Source organism: Sturnus vulgaris, chromosome 10, assembly GCF_052056855.1.
Source record: "Sturnus vulgaris isolate bStuVul1 chromosome 10, bStuVul1.hap1, whole genome shotgun sequence".
Classification (NCBI taxonomy): domain Eukaryota; kingdom Metazoa; phylum Chordata; class Aves; order Passeriformes; family Sturnidae; genus Sturnus; species Sturnus vulgaris.
The window spans coordinates 14,542,101-14,558,805 of NC_142252.1; the positions used below are offsets into that span (position 1 = coordinate 14,542,101).

At 46.8% G+C, this 16,705-nt stretch overlaps 2 protein-coding genes across 2 annotated transcripts in view; one reads left to right on the top strand and one right to left on the bottom strand.

Annotated features, from left to right (window-relative positions):
* The window catches only part of OSTN (osteocrin), a 92,027-nt gene extending 89,746 nt beyond the window's left edge, over positions 1–2,281 (bottom strand). Inside the window, exon 1 of the mRNA XM_088170902.1 lies at positions 2,144–2,281. The gene's annotated coding sequence lies outside the window, so the exon portion shown is untranslated. The remainder of the gene's footprint in view (positions 1–2,143) is intronic.
* GMNC (geminin coiled-coil domain containing) lies at positions 613–11,068 on the top strand. Its single transcript, XM_088171009.1, has 5 exons — positions 613–726; positions 3,068–3,533; positions 3,622–3,707; positions 5,086–5,202; positions 6,570–11,068. Exons 1-5 carry the CDS (start codon positions 613–615, stop codon positions 7,212–7,214), a joined length of 1,428 nt encoding a protein of 475 aa, XP_088027135.1. The 3' UTR covers positions 7,215–11,068.
* The last annotated feature ends 5,637 nt before the right edge of the window (positions 11,069–16,705 follow it).

The window sequence follows — 16,705 nt, forward strand, 5'->3', positions numbered from 1 at the left end:
GTTCTTGCAGATGTTTGGGTAAAGTTTCTTGTGTTCTAGTTTATGGCCATAGTTCCTCGTCCAGTCACTGGGCACCACTGAAAAGAGTCTGGCACCTTCCTCTTGACCCCCACCTCTTATTTATACGCATTAATGAGATCCCCTAAGGGGAAGCCCCGTTCCCTCAGTCTCTCATAACAGAGCTGCTCTAACCCCTAATTATCCCCTGGATGTGCTCTTCAGACACCAGCTCTCCTCTATGTGCTGCTGCCCCGACAGCGGAGCCACGAGGAGCCTCGGGGCGACATGGGGGCACCCCCAGAGCAGGGCATCCCTGCTCTGCACCCGCTGCAGGCTCCTCCGCACCCGCCTCACCCCGTCCGGGGCCAGGCGGGCACGGCCCGAGCTGCCCGGAGCCGGGCACCGACAGTGGGGCAGTCCGGGCACCGGGATGGGGCAGTCCCGGCATCGGGAATAGGGTAGTCCGGGCACCGGGAATGGGGCAGTCCCGGCATCGGGAATAGGGCAGTCCGGGCACCGGGATGAGGCAGTCCCGGCATCGGGAATAGGGCAGTCCGGGCACCGGGAATGGGGCAGTCCCGGCATCGGGAATAGGGCAGTCCGGGCACCGGGATGAGGCAGTCCCGGCACCGGAGGAGAGACCGCAGCTCCCCCCGCCACCATCCCCGCGCGGCGGGGGCGGCGCGGGCTGATGACGCCATCTTGGGCAGCGCCAACATGGCCGCGGTTCGTGCGGTCTCAGGCCGCGCTGCGGGGCGCGGAGGCGCTGGCAGTGCCCGGCGGGATCCACGGGGCGTTCGCCTCTCGCATGGGGCTGCTGCGGGCGCTGAGGGCTCCTCCAGCTTGCCCGCCCCTGCACCTCTCCCCTGCCGGCTTTCTCCGCCTCCGCCGGGCCATTACCCAGAGCAGCGGTGCTTGCCTGGGATGTGCCCGGTGTGAGGGAGCCGCCGGTGCCAGAGCGCCCTGCGGCAGCTCAGCAGAGCGCAGAGGGACCGGAGCTGGCCGAGGAACTGCGCTGGGCCTTGGCGCGTGTTGGGCGTGTGTCACACAGCCACTGTTCCTCAGTCGCCAACCAAGGACACAGCCGTGCAGAGTGGTTGGCATCTGAAGGAAGTGAGTTATCACAGCAGTTACCAAATATGCTGTGCTGCAGGTTAAGAAATCTAAAGGGTGACCCCAGGCACTGTAGGCTCAGAGTGCCAGGCCTTTTTTCAATGCTTCTGTTGGGAAAAAAAAAAAAAAAAACAAACAACAAAGAAAAACAACAAAAAAAATCCTACACAACCAAACCAACGGGAAAAAAAAAAAAGGTGGGAGATGGCAGTGTTTTAATTTGGTATAGCTGCCAGTTTACTTTGGGCAGCTACTTAGGAAAATAGCCGGTGATAAAAGAGTGGAAGGCAAATGGCCCTCTTGTATTGTCCCTGAGGCTTGCTGATGGGGGAAGAGCACTGAGCATCCTCCAGGGGAGAAATGAGCGACCATCCCATATGCCAGCACGGCCTGCCCTCGGCCCAGCCTCGTCCTTGCTGGATGCAGACAGGTCAGGATAGCACCCGGAACAGCCCTTGCCATGGCAGGGGCAGGATCCTGGCGGAACAACTGCTCTGCTATTTGCTTTATTCCCACCATCCCCTGTGCTATTCAAAGACAGACCCTCAGTGAAGATTTTTGGTTTGATTATTTTGTTCCCCCCTGGGAAAAACTCAAGTTTGTCCATGGATTTTGATTGCTATGTAAATCTGATAGGAATCAGAGGTGACTAGATGGAGACAATCTGCCTTTCACAGCCTGTTCATGGCTTTTGCAACATTATGGTAGTAAATCCTTTATGATAGTAAATCTTTTACCACTGCCACATTTATATCCTAAGATCTTTTGGAAGCCTGGGGCTTGACAGAAAACATTCCTGATATAGCGAGATATTTGCAGGAGCTTGTCATTGCAGACTGTGTTCTGAAACCTGCCCTTTCTTCCTCAGAACTTCCACACAAGTACTCTGAATCATATTTGCTTCTACACACCTCTGAGAAGCCGGGCAAAACCCTCTCTGTTAGCCAGGCGGGTTGGACAGACTTGTTTCTTCCTGATGAATTTTACAACTGCAAACAAGGCTTCAAAACAAAGCAAATCAAAAACTCACCAGTAACACCAGCAGCCTTATTCTGAATATGTGGGATGCTTCCCTGGATGCCTGTTCATTTCCTGGAGTGAAACTCACACACACCAGTTCACTGCTGCCCTGAGGTGTGTGGAAGCTTTTTTTTCCTTCTCCCTCCTTTTCTTTTCCCTCCTTCCTTGTGTTGATTTGTGGGATCAGAATGACTTTGATTTCAGCAAGTTTGCTGTTTATTCACGTCACAAGTTTGACAGCTTTACACCAAATCAGATTGCTGGGTTTCAGGAGAGCTCTGAGGCGTCACTGGGAGCTCCTTTAGATTAAACTCGCCTCCCCGGTCTCCCCCCTCTCCCCCTCCTTCAGAGCCATTTAAACCTCTCTGGGGCTTTAACAGAAACGTGCTCCCAAGACCTGCATTTCATTCTGCCACTAATATGGTAAGTGCTCTTTGCATTTCTCTCGACCTCGAGGCAGAGGAGGAGAAGTTGGTCTCTCCCTTGAGGGAGTGCAATAGATTTTGTGCCCTCTTAAGATGGGAAAGAAAGAGGGCTCTCCTCTACCTGCCAGTGCAGTCTCTGCTGCTGTGCCTTGGGTGGGCAGACTCCCTGACTGAGGCTCCAAGCTCTGCCGTTGCCTTCCTTGCAGAGATTTAGAGTTGCTGCAGATGAGGCTTATTTGGAGGAGGGAGAAAAGGTGAATCCAGAGACAACCCCAGGATTTGCGGTCTGGGACTCCTGCAGAACTGCAGGGGCAGAAGAGAGTGCGAGCAGCCAGGAGGTGACTCTGCTCTCTCTGTGCTGTTGCTTTAGAGCTGAGTCGAACACCCGTGGTGGCAGGAACGAGCTGGCCAAGGACAGCATAGGACCTCCCTTCACCCTAAACCCACGCAGGACCGTAGTATTTCCCAAGGGTTTGCAGTAAACTGAGCCGCAGTGCTCCCTGGCACAGCTGTGCTCGGAGCCCCAGTGCTGCGGGGCTGGCGGGGCGGCACTGCCCACGCTCGGCGCACGGAGCGGTGCCACCAGGAAAACGGGGGAGCGGGCACCGGGTCAGGGCTGGGCGCTGCCTCGGGGGCCGCCGGTGCTTGGCAAGGGCAGCGGGGCTGCCCGCGACGGCAGCCGAGCACAGCCCGGCCGGGACAGCAGCGGGGAGAGCGCTGCCCCGCCGGGGCGCTCGTACCGCGGCGCGGCGGGGCCGGGCTGGCACCGCCTCTCCTCGGGGCCCCGCCGAGCGCCCCATCGCCTCGGCCCCTTCCCTCCGCAGAGCGCCGGCCGGCCGTGCCCGGAGCCGGACTTCGCCGGGGGCTCGGCCTGCCCCTGGTCCGCCCCCGCCGGTGTTTCCAAGGAGACCTGGGCCGCCGTCTGCGCCGCGGAGCCGCCGCACAGCCAGGGCCGGCGGGAGGCTCGGCCGCCGGGTGAGTGCGCTCAGCTGCCGCCTGGGCGGCGGGGCCGGCTGGGAGCGGTGCGGGGCCGGGCTGGGCTAACACTCGCTCTGCTCCGCAGGCCAGTTCTGCAGCCCACAGCTCTGTGCCCAGGACGCGGCGTGGCAGGGAGACCAGCTATCCTCCCAGCTCTACAGAAACAAGCAGGTAAAGGCTCCGCGCCCCCCAGCACCCCCGGGTTCACCCCACCAGGGTCCCGAACTTTGTGTCACGTATGGTACCTTCTGGCTCGCCTTATGGCATGTCTTCTGGCACTGGCACGGATGTCGGAAGTGATACAAAACTGTTGTTCCTTGCTTGAAGTATTTGTCTCCTCCATGCTGTCCTGTGAAGTCGGACCAACTGTGGTGGGTTTCCCTATCCATTCCTCCCTTCTTACATCATATTGCAGCAGCAGCAGCCTTGGCACTAAAGAAAACCAGGGACACGAACAGGGGATCCCTCAGTCTCTGATGATGCTGTTGGCTAAAAATACGTAGTGTGTGTCCACCTGATTCCACCAGGTTTAACTTCATGGGAAAAGAATCCACCAGAATTGCCTAATTACACGGATGATCAACCACTTTAACCATCAGGTTTTCCGTTATTTTCTCTTTTCTTTCATTTTTTTGTAAATCCCAACAAGAGACAGAAGAAACGCTGAACTGTCTTACATGAAGAAACTCCAGATTGATGACTCTGCTCAAGCACTTGGAATGATGTTTTGACACAGTGAAGTCAGTGAAAATTCAGATAATTGCTTAAAGGTCCCTAGAATCAAACCGTAGTTCCAGATGTCAGTGTATGCTTTCTTTGGCTATGCCTCAGTCATTTAAGTCTGTTCTTGACTGAGCCTGTGCTCAGCAGATGCCTGTGGTCCTTGGCAGAAGATTCTCTGTCCTCCTAAAGAAGTCTCCAGAGCTATGATCAAGAGCTAAAAATCTATCTGTAAACACTTAGATTTCCCATGGAAAAGTGTTAGGTGTCTCCTATTCCTGTTCAGCTTTTGAGACCAGGCATTATCTCAACTCTGTATATGTACCAGGGCTTTCACAGTAGGGTGCAGAATTGGAGATCACTGAGTGATAAAGAGTGGCAGCTGCATCTTCCTTCTTCACGGTACCCCCGTAAATTGTTACTTTGCAACTCCTCCTCCTTTTTTTCACCAGCAAGCTATAAATGGGAAGGAGGGGTGCAAAGGGATGTTTACTGCAGCTCAAGAGGAGGTCCTGAAGCTGCTCTCATGCCCGTGACCATTTCTGGCTGCTCACAGGGCTACCTGTAATTCTTTTCTACTATTATTCTGTGGTTACAGGGTTTTTTTTCAGAGTAATCTTCTCAAACATTCACTTAAAGATTAAAGGAAGTCAAAAGTCAAAACTGAACAGTCATGCCACTTAGATTTATAGGGATAAGAGGCTGAAGGGGGTGGGTTGAGCTCACAAAGCAAACACCCAGATCATCAAATCCAAGCAGTTTGTACCAGAGGGCAATTGCTATTAAGTTACAGAGTCAACACCTATTCATCAATATCTCTATTCCACAGCTTCAAGATACTTTGCTTCAGAAGGAAGAGGAACTTGCTAGGTTACATGAAGAAAATAATAACCTCCGACAATACCTGAATTCTGCCCTGATTAAGTGTTTAGAAGAAAGAGCCAAGGTATTGTGTTCAAACCTGTCATACAAATATGTGCAGAAGGAACAGGTTGATTAGGTACAGGCCAGTAAAATATATGGAAAATCTAAGAGTGTAGGCAACCTGCAGTGGAACTCACACTCACATTTGAATTCACAAAGGTGACAGTTTCCTCCAGAAATGATGTCCTGTCAGGTTCTGACTCTGGAGACAGTGTAGTACCTGGAATAATTAAGTTTAATTCATTAGTTAGCTATAAGTAAGTTAAGATTATATAGTCAAGGTAAAATTATTCTAATGTTTTGGGTGGAGTTTTTTTGTAAAAACTTCAAATTTGAGTATATATTTTTAATGCCTTTGCTTTGTCAATTATCCCTTTGATAAAGATTTATTTTTTTCCAGTTTATTAATTAAAAAGTTGTGTGTGTGATGTATTTTTTAATGGTGAAATACAAAGTTAAACATTTCAGGTTGGATGAAACATTCTGTGTAACTAAGTGTGAATGGTTTTTTTAACCTTTGGATTCTTTGTCTCTCAGCTAAACAAAAATAAAGAAAATAATTCTTTCTTGTCAGCTTAAAGACATTTTTTGCTATTCCAGCCTTGCCCATGAAACTGAACTATTGATTATTTGCTCAGCTCTGTGGATTGGGCATGAGGTAAACAAGACAGTAGGACATAGGAGACTTTCCTTTTCCATCCTGTTGATGAGTTGTTGGCATGATGTCCTTCTTCCCATGGCCAGACGTGGCTCCTGGCAGTAGAAAACTGGGCACAGCAGGGAGACATGGCCACACCCCATATGGAGAAGGGTCCAGTGTGGAACAGTCATGGGAGGTGTCTGAGCAGTGATTTCAGGACATGGTGGGGAGCCTCCTTGTTTACTCTTGCCTTCCTTTGACCATACCTGGATGCCTGAAGGGCTCTTATCCTAGGATAATGACAACTGAGGTGAATTATGAGTGCAGTGCCACTCAGGCCACTGCTCTGAGCACTGCCTTGTCAGGATCACCCTGTTCCAGCATGAGTTACCTTTGCATCCTCCATCTTTGTCAGGCTTCCTCTTTGCCCTCCATGCCCTGCTCACCTGCAAAGCACTGCTGTCACAGAGCCAGGTGGGAGCACAGGGCTCAGAATGCCATCAAAGCACAGATCTTACTGACATAGTCACACACTTCTCTTTCAAGGATGGAGTTGTTGCAGATACTGTAAAGATACAAAATAGTTGGTGATACCCATACGTTTAAGCAGAGGGTGGAAAAAAAAGCATCACTGTAAGGACAGTACTAACCATCTTGTGCATCTGAGGTCAGAAACTTGTTGCTTTCAGGTGTTCAAATTCAAAGTTTAATCTTCTGTCTCTACCTTGTTGTTTTGTTTTTTTTAATAGAAACTACTGTCTGGCCATGGGCAAAAAACTTGTGCTATCCTCAAAAGTACCAAGAGGAGATTAAAAGAGGACCACTGCTTTTCTCCTCATGAAACTCCTCATGCTTCCAAAGCTAGAAGGAACCTTTTCAATGAATTCACTGCCTGTGAAGAGCAAGCCAGCCCTGCTGTGGACAGCTGGGTCTTGCAGACCTTAGGATTAAAAGATGTGAACACCATTGATGAAACTTCAGCTAACTACAGTGCCCTGTCCACAGACCTTGGAACAGACACGTACTGCCTGAGCCCTGGGGGAGCAGTGGACTATGAGCACAGGGAAGGAGCAGCAGCAGTGTTTAGCTGTAGCCATGTGTCCCCAGGCAGCAGCAGCACCCATCCATGCACCGAGGATTCTCCCTTCCTTCCTCAATTTTCTTCAGCACCATGCATCTCCTCACCAGTTCCAAGTGTTTCCTCCCTCCCAGCCTATGAGTTGCCTTATTTGACTGGTGGTTTGTCACCCAACAAAACAGAAGTGGCCTTCACAACGTCCCTGAGTCCCCACCGCAATGTGAGAACACACAGCTTCCACCAAGGACAGGCCTTTGTGCGCAGGGACGACGATGGGGGATGGAGATTCACCTGGGTGCCCAAGCAGGCTGAATGATGCACCTGGATCAGGGCTCAGCCATTGGGAATGTAGGAGTCACACATTATCTTGTGCATGTGACAGGTTCAGGCAGCAAAAGAGAGCTCTTTTGGGCTTTTTAAAATGTTACTCTGTCACGAACCCACTCCTCATTCCTTGACAATTTTCACAGATGTGACTCCAGATTGCACTTGGACTATTATCTGCCCCAGATGTTCAAATGGGATTCTTTTCCTGTGTTGAGATACCTGCTTTTACTTGTTTCCTGGGTTTTTATCGTGAGCTCTTCCTTGTTACTGGTAGTTTCCAGGCTGGAGGGCTTTCAGCTTTGATGATCACTCTCACATGCACCAAACTGGAAAACACTTTGGGAATACACCTGTCTCACTTTCAAAATAGCACCTCTCTCACAGATATCCACAGATAACAAAGGAGGCTGAGGATCAGCAGTTTCTAAGTGGTTTATGTGTCTCTTGACTACTCAGATTGCCTTGGATTTAACAAGTACCCATGGTTGCCTTAGGTGCTGCACAAGGCTGACTTACCTGCAGTTCCATGGTGCTGTCACGTTCTTTGAAAATGCCTCAAAATAAAAATAGGATTTACTTCTAATGCCTGGAGGCTGCTTAGTTACAAGTGATTTGGCAAGTGCAGGGGATCTTCGTAAGGAGTGATTAAGAGACTGATGTGTTTACTAATATTTTAAAGGTATTTTGTCCGTCAAATAAAGGGAGTTTACATTTGGGGAGGCAGTATCACTTAGTGGTTGGAGTGGGTCTTTGGGAACCCCAGCCTTCAATGCCAGCTCCTGCCTCTCTGTATGCCAGAATATGATGGGCTGAGGATAAAACCAGCACTTACTTTGAAATTAAAACTCTGTGAGAGAAGGTGCTCTAGCACTGCACAGGACTTAGCATTCAGTAGTGCTTCTAAATGATATGAACGATTTGCTGATATGAAGTCAATAGACATGAAGGAAGTTCACCAGTACTGTTTTCTGTTACCTCTGTCTTCAGTTCTACAGTAGTTTGATGCCTAAGTATTCAAAATAGAATAACTTGGTTATTCTTGCTTTCAGAATGGAGCCACTGACATTGAGGAAGGACTCGAGTAAAAATAACCAAAATTGAGGATTTTCTTTAAGTGGCTTATTTTTCTATAGAAAACTGGATGTTCCTCTATTTTTAGAGGATAAAAATATCTTCTAATATTGTGCCTTAGAATTGCAATATTTGAGACACTCCATCAGGAGCAGTAATGATTTCCCAAAGGACTTCTATATAAACAAACTGTATTTCTGGGTAGTTACTTTAAAGTAACTGTGGCAGACTTCCAGAATAAGCAATTTGAAAGCATTGATTGTAGGCCTTATTCCACTGGATTAAAAAGCCAACCAAACTAAAAAACACCACAAACCCACACAATAACCACTGGAAAAAAAAAAAATGACAAAAGCTCAGTAAAACCCAAAAACCCCAAACCAACTAATGCTCATGGAATAAATACAAATATTTGTTTGAAGGGCTTGCTGTAGTTCATAAAATTGTGGTCAATTGATGAAGACTGGTCAGAAAGGACCACTGTTTCTGTAGCACTTTTCTGCTTTTCAGTGAAAGTTTAAGAAAAATCCTGGCCTACCAACAATTCATTTTTTTCTCAGTGCATTTATTTTCTGTTATTCTCCCCTTGCCCCACTATATAAGAAACCATTGAAGAAAATACTCCTGTCACTGGAGTTTTTGTTGATGTGTGTGGTAGTGTAGAAAATGCCTGAACTTAACCGGAGTGTGTGATGGGAACCCCTGTATGGGTGATGTGGGGGATGCACAGCAACCTGGGAATAGTGTGGCCAGAGGACTACACCCAATACAGGTGTGGATGCCACATCTCTCAAAGCAGCTGTAAAACAGAAGTAGAGAAATATCTGTCTATGTTTTCTAACACTATGGAATGCTATTATGTGTGAATTTCAATGCTATGGAGTCAGCAGCACGAATAAGTGCTTTTGTCCTACCAACAAATCTTAAATTTGGGTTCTTTTCTCTGAAGAGAGAGAAAAGTTTTCCATTTGCTTGACATTTCCTTTCCACATTTTTATATCATTGCATGTGAGAACTTCTACAGAGAGCCAAAAGAAACGTGTCAGATCTTTGGTACAATCCTGAAGTAGGGTTTCAGTAGCAACAAACTGATGTTTGAGCCTTTGCCAGCCTTTTGTACAGGGGTGACTGACCCTTTGTCTCATAGCAAATAAATTATGAATGTGGGGGAATAATTTACCTAAATGAATCCTCTTCTTTTCCCGTGTGTTCCTGAATTTTACTCTATATGAAGGAGCTAAGTCCTGTTGAAGAGATTTTTTTCTGAGCCTGGCTTTACTGGAATTCATTTGGGTAGAGGATCCCATGGTGCTGCGCCTTTCAACTGATGGATGCTTCTGACCCGCACATGCAAAGTTAAAATTCTGGTGTAGGAAACTGTTTGAGCAAAGTTCTCTATGGTAATGATGCTGCTGGGCTCTGGAGCAGAGGGAGCATGCTGGAAAGGAAATAGAAGAATCACCAAAGTATTTTAACAAATAAGAGGGATTTGTTTTACCCTGACACCACCGTTTGAAGCAGTATTTCCTGAGTGACAGAAACAGGGTTTGTATAACAACAACCCACAGCAAGCAAGTCAGCCCAGTGATCAAACCATTCCTTTAGATAAATATTGCTCCTATTGCTAAAATAAACCCATTGCTCAGCTTACCTCACTCTAAACTGCCTGGTTCCTCTGAAAATCCTGCCTTCCTACAAGTAGAATAGATTTGGAAAATTAACAGAGGCCAAAGACATCTCATGGCAGATACTGTCACGTGGTGGGATGTGAGGACAGTTACTGAGTGGGCTGGTGCTGGGCTGATGTATTGATTGAACCTGCTGTGTCCCCATGAGTTCCTTGGGCCTGAAAGCACTGAAGCTGCATTAATGTGATGCAGTTCTTTGACTTGCAAAGATGTGGAGGAAAAGGTCTTGCTGGTACAAAGCCTACTTTGAAATGGGTGTTCAGTCTTGTTTTGTGCTTGATCCTCCCTGTTTGTCCTTTTGTATCCATTCCCAGTAGGAGAAAGAGATTCAAAGCCACTCTGCTGCTCACGGAGTGTCTGAGGTAAAGCCCAGGGAAGCCCATCACACATTCCTGTGCCCCAGAGGTAGCTAGAGATCAATGGCAATGAAAACGAAAAGTGGAAACGAAATCCAGTTCTTCACACAGCCATCACAGCTAGGTAGCCAGGAGATAGCAGAGACAAGTTGCAGCTTGGTACTGTATTTTTAATTTCAAAAAACAGGCAGCTGGAAACGAGGGCCAGGAGGCAGAAGTTGGGTTCTGATACTGCCTCTGGTATTACACTTGGTTTCTATGCTTTGGATTCTATGGAATTCACCACTAGACCAGTTCATAGCTATTTAACAAGAAAACACAATTCTTACTGCTGCAAACTCTGAGAAGTCCCCTCTTACCGAGAATCAGTACCAGGCCCATAAAACTCCAGGATGGGGAACTATGACTTGAATGGCCATGGAGCCCTGGATGATTCTTTGAGCAGCAGTGAACTTCCTTGTCTGTAAATATTCATCTTGTATTGACATAATTTGTTTTATTTTTTTATTTGAAGTTCGCTTTATTATGTGAATGTAACATGTGCAGCTGCATAGTTTAAAATAATTCATGTTTCTAGAAAGGTACACTAACAGAAATGGAAGTTAATTTAACACTTAATATCTTGATGTTCATGATTTTTGTGATTTTTAAAAGACCATGATTAAATGTGAATGTCAATTTTACCACTGTCACTAAGCTATGTCTAATAAAACTTAACATCCAATTGATGCAATTCTTTCTACCCACTTTAGCACCCATTAAACCATGCAGCTGTTGCTCACACAGCACAGTGTCCACCTGGTGCCTACATATCTCCCCAGATATGGAAGGGACCTTTATTTCCTGCAGTCACAAGTGTCCTCACAAGGACATGCCATGTTTTTATGATACCAGATCCAACTATATTGACAGCCACAGGTGTGCTCATTTCAGCCTGGGCTTGCACAGCATATTGTAGTGATCCATTATTGTTTTCACTCAGGAATAGATGCCATGCTACCAAACAGCAAGGACAAAAGGAAATATTGTGCTTTTAGTCTGTTGTTTTTGCAGCATCTGGCTCTCTCAGTTAATAGACTTATACCTTCCTAGGCATCTGAGCATCCTGATCCAGGACAACCCGATTCATTATAGTACTCTGAGTACTCCTGATTTTGGCACTGAAATGATGAACTGCAAAATGGCACTGAGGTGTCACATAAAGAGACTGGAGATGAGAGAGAAAAGCCTGATTAAAAAATTCAAACATCTACTCAGCTCTACTTGACAACAAAAAAAGCTGTGTTAGTTATTAACTTTTCCTTCTGATCATGAGCAGGTTTATTGGCGACCATGCACCAGCTGGGACCAGAGAGATTTTTCATTGGAATGGAGGTGGCTTATTGCTTATGAAAAGACACGGTGAGCCTTCCTTAATCTCTTTTGCCCTCATTTAGAAGCCATAATAAATCTATGAGATGATTCATAAACACTCTGGCCTGTTGCCGGGTAGCTGACACTCTGTCATAAAGAGAGAGCAGTCTATAAATAACTTGAGGAATGAGCTGTGATTCACCTAAAATGCCATCTCTCCAGTCATTCCTCTGCTTCATTAGTTGTGCATCACTGAGTTATTTCAAGGCTGACTACTTAAACACAGAACAGCGCAAGGCAATCAGTATAATAATAGTTCACAAGGAACAGATTATAAAAATCGGCATGAGCTTGAAGAGCTGGGAGGTCTGAGGTCCCCATTTTCCCTTATTTATTTTTAAAAATCCCTCTCAAAGTGCGTCTGTAGTACTGGTATGGTTAACTGAAACTCCCAAACAAATGCTGCCTCCAAAGCTTTTACTAATCAAATATCACTCAAAATATTCATTTACTAAACAATGTTTGCGTATGTAACATCTTCCACCAAGAAATGATTCCCCGTTAGCGATCACAGAGCACAGGGTCAGGAACTGGGAGCTTTGTGATGCTTTCAGGACCACATACAGTGCAATCAAAGCCAGCTTCCAGCTGTGCAGAATGGGGGCCTAACAGCCCATTAGAGAGCGCACACATGCTGTCAGCGTCCCAGATGTGCCGTCAGCGTCCCAGATGTGCCACCCGAGCCCAGCTGTGTAGAAAGCAGCAGCCGCACAGCCGCAGCAACGCAGTTACACTCAGAGGTGTGGAGCCGTGCCGAGTCCCGCTGCGGGGCTGCGGCCCCAGGCTGTCACATCTGGCGGTCTCAGTGCACATCTGGGGGGCTCGGTGTCCCCCGAGCCGCTGCCGGCTCCGGCAGTCCCGCCCGCGGCCGCCGGCCCTGGCCAAGGTGCTGAAGCGGCCGCGCCGCTCGCCCCGCAGAGCGCTCCGGGCACGGGTACGGGAGCGTCAGGGCGAGCAAGGTCCCCAGCAGAGAGACCCGCCATACCCCACCCAAACGTGGTGCGACTGCTGGGACAGCCCTGTCCCCTTACCAGCAGCTACCAGGGCTCGAAAGACGCCGTCACACGTGATGGCATTGGTTAGAAAAATGAGCTTGCTTTGATCTCGAGGTAATCTTTACCTGACAACGCGACCGGGGGCGAGGAAGCAGAGAGAAATACCGCCTTCACGGGGCTACATCCTTGGTAACCGTAAGTGACACTTTACAGGTACAAAAAGTTCTGAGCTCCTCTGTCCAGGCTGTGAGGCAGCTGGGTAACAGGCAACGTAATTTCAAAGTATCCTTCTCCATATCACTGCATGTAGAGGAAGTGTCAACTGGAAAGCTCCCCTTTACCAGTGTTATGAACTGCAGTTTATCCCAGATACAGAATAAAGAGGTTATCAACTGCCTTCCAGCTGGGGCAAAGAAACCAAGAAATCCCAGTGACCTTTGAGAAGAGCATCTCTTGTAATATTTACAGCATTGCATGTTTGATTGAGTATCAAGCTCCAGATATCAAGCTTGATTCTAGAGAAACATTTATTACTACAGAATTAAAATAATCATCAGTCTACATTATAGAATTATTTAGACTATCCAGGTAGGAATATGGTCTCCATTATATAGGAAATTATATCACAAATGCTAATCACTCTGTAGTAAATTTTGTTCTCCTTCCCCCAGACTAGGATCCCCAACAGCTTCCCTCATTCTATAAGGTTTTTCCAAGTTACACTTATAAGTAGGACCTAAAATATACATATATTGTTTCTGCTTTTTCTCCAACATCCACTGTGCAATTACATGAAAGGCAGCTGCTAAAATGATTTTCAGTAATCAAGAGACAGAATATAATAATAACTACCTTTCTGCTGCTCTTCTACTTTTTGCTCATCTAGTCCAATTTGAAATCCAGAAGCTCAAAATTATCTGACAATGTCAAAAAATGATGAAAAAAAAAAGAAAATCTATGCTGATGGAAAGCCTCTATGGAAACTCTGGTTTTAAGAAAAGTTGACATTATTTTTGGTTATAAAACCACACAGTTCCAAGACACAAGCAACTCTTCTTTCTAAGAAATACACATTCTTGTCCGAGTCGAAATAAAGCCTTGAGCAACAGTGTAATCCAGGTCAGGTCATTCCCAAGATCAGAGTATTACTGTAAGTAAAGATCAGCTCAGCAATATTCAAACTCAGCTGTAATTTTTGCACCTGCTTTGAATTCCAGTTCCCTCACTTGGAGATAGAATCAAACAGAACAAGTAGGAATGACAGGATCCCTTCTTGCTTCAGGAAACAGGGCTAATTTTGTTTACTTATGGGTCATGAAATATTTAGTGAAGCCTTTCTGCAAGTGAATGGAGAAACACTGACTTAATACTGGTAGGTATTGTTCAAGCCTGCCAGCTTCAGTTTCCTTCAGAGAGTGATATTAGCCTGGTAATTTTTCTTGCCTTCTTACCTGAAGAAATCAACAATACTGCTGGGGGAAAAATGCTGTGTTCCTCCACCACAATGGCTTCATTTCAACAAAAGTGGTTTTCTGAACGGTGTCATTTTTTAAGTCTGGAAGAATTGTAGTAACCCACTGAAATCAGCATGACTAAGTCTGACCCCGAGAATAAAATGGAGCTGAGAGTGCTTTAAGTTTCTTCTTAGTAGAAGACTTTTTATCAAAATGAAATATCATCACCTCAATGGCCCTTTGGTCATTCCAGAGGTATATAAACATTTGCTGCCTATCTGTAAGCCATTCAATTACTAAGATCTTGATACTGTGTAAATATTTAACTACAATAGAGGATATAAATCAGAGAAAGTGATTCTGTTTCATTTCACTGGTGGCAGTAAATCACAGGCTATTCAGACTACTGGGCTACACGCAAATAAATGACTGAGCTGTGAATACAGGCAGACATTACCTAAAACATCCTGTAAAGCAAGTCCTAATTTAATCCAGAATTCACAGAAGACTAGCAGTACCACAACTCCAGAAACCTGAAGCACTTCCAGATATTTTGTATCATCCAAGAAGGGAGAAGTTGCCAACACCCAACGGTTGGACTAGTTCTCCAGAAGACATAAACAGAAATGTGAAAGGGTTGCAAAAGCAGGTGCTCTTGAGTCTGGCCCCTGGGTACTAATGACACAGGCAGCAAAGAAAAGGAGTAGCCAGTAAATTCCAGTCTCATTTAATCTGATAGGACTGAGTACAATTAGAGGCAGCAGCATGATGGAACACAAGACCAGTCAGCCCTTACCCAAGGGCTGATCCAGGTTTCTGTGCTACAATGAAGGCCCTGGAGCTGCCACGTGAGAAACAGCCATACTGTGTGTCACTGCTACAGGGATGCAACATTGGGCTCCCCATCAGAGCAGGGACATGAGTTCCCTCAGTGCACTGCAAATTGAAAGTTAAAGTCTTGCAGGATTTGGCTTTTTCTATGAGAATAAGAACTGCAAATGCATGGGCTCATGCCTGGCAGCAGCAGCCACCAGGGACTGAGTCACTGTCACCATTCTCCTGTGAACTGACACTGCAATTCCCTCTCTTTGGCTTTCTGCTGCACAAGGTTTGGTGCTAGCCCTGGGGCCAAAAGGATGGGTCACACTTCCTCATTTCTAAGAGCCACCAATACCACTGCTTGTTTGTCAGGGCATGTTTATCCTCACGTCCTCATTTCTGCCTGTCCCATCCTCTGCCATCAAAACACCTCAGCCAGAGGAGCAGTTAGTGTCAGCCAAGTGGTGACACTTCACAGACCCCTTCTGCAGTCTTTAAACGGACATCAAGGAGACAAGAGATCAGTCCATTTGAGAAAATAGAGTAGGAATGAGATGCTTCTACTGGAAAAGTATGGGATGTTCCTGCTGACAACATATCACTGCCCCGGGGCACCTAACAGGGTCTCTGCTTACCTTTTGCTTTGCTCTGGAATGGCCTCTTTAGCAGAGAGAAAAGCACGATTTGCTCATGAAAAGATAAGAATGGGTTTCTTTCTATCCTTTTAGATTTAAAGTTTATTTTTCTGCTCACAGGACACCTCATCTCATCAGTGCCACCTGAGGGGCCCAGCTCCACAGACCCATCCCCAAGGGGAGGAAGAGGAGGGTGAGCCAGAGGCCCAACAACAATTGGAAATTCTGCAAGACAGCGTGACTGCAGAGACAGCAAGTATAAACTACACACACTTTTCTCAACTTTTCCAAGCTGCATGGCCTCACCTGGGGCTGATGACAGTGGCTTTTAATCTGAGCAAGAACAAAAATTCCCTCTCTGCCCTCTTTTTCCACTTGGCCCACAAGCAGGTACAAGTTCAGCAAGTGTCTGCAAGCCCCGGTGCATACAAACGAGCCTTGTGCAGCATTATATTTTGGTTTTCTCTACCCCCCTTTTGGGCTCCCCTGGCTAAAGTCAAAGAAACATTGAAAGCATCCAAGTAAATCAGTCTATTGCATTTTCTCATCAGCTTAAAATGTTCTCCTCAGTGCCAAAAAAATGACAATCCACTGAAGAACCAGGCTTGCAGGATAGTTGTATTGAAGCTATTTCTTTTTGCCTTGCCATCTTGAGAGGCCTATTGGCAGGGAATATACCCTCCTACTCTCCAGTCCAGTGTGCCATACTGAGCACACAAAATTATACACATGGCTCTGACAGAGGGCAGAGGGTGTCCCAGCAGAAACCTACCCCAGAACACTTACCTCCTACCATGGTCAACCTAAAACAGGTCAAATTAAATGCACCATAATAAAATAAAACTACTCAATAAAACCTTGTCATCAGACAAGAGCCCAGATGTGTTTGTGTGTTACCCACCCTGAGGGACAGGGCTGAATCCAGGAACCACCCTGAGCCAAAGAGGTTTGGGGTTGGGTGACCCCAGCAGCCTGAGCCCTGGGCTGACAGCAGGGTCTGAGCCCTCTTGTGTGGCTTGAGCAGAGAGGCAAACAGACAGACTGGGGCT

Coding starts and splice junctions, on each gene's coding strand:
- GMNC (XM_088171009.1), top strand. CDS start 613: ATGAGGCAGTCCCGGCACCGGAGGAGAGACCGCAGCTCCCCCCGCCAC. Junction 727..3,067: donor GCAGCGCCAACATGGCCGCG/GTTCGTGCGGTC, acceptor TCCCTGGCACAG/CTGTGCTCGGAGCCCCAGTG. Junction 5,203..6,569: donor GTTTAGAAGAAAGAGCCAAG/GTATTGTGTTCA, acceptor TTTTTTTAATAG/AAACTACTGTCTGGCCATGG.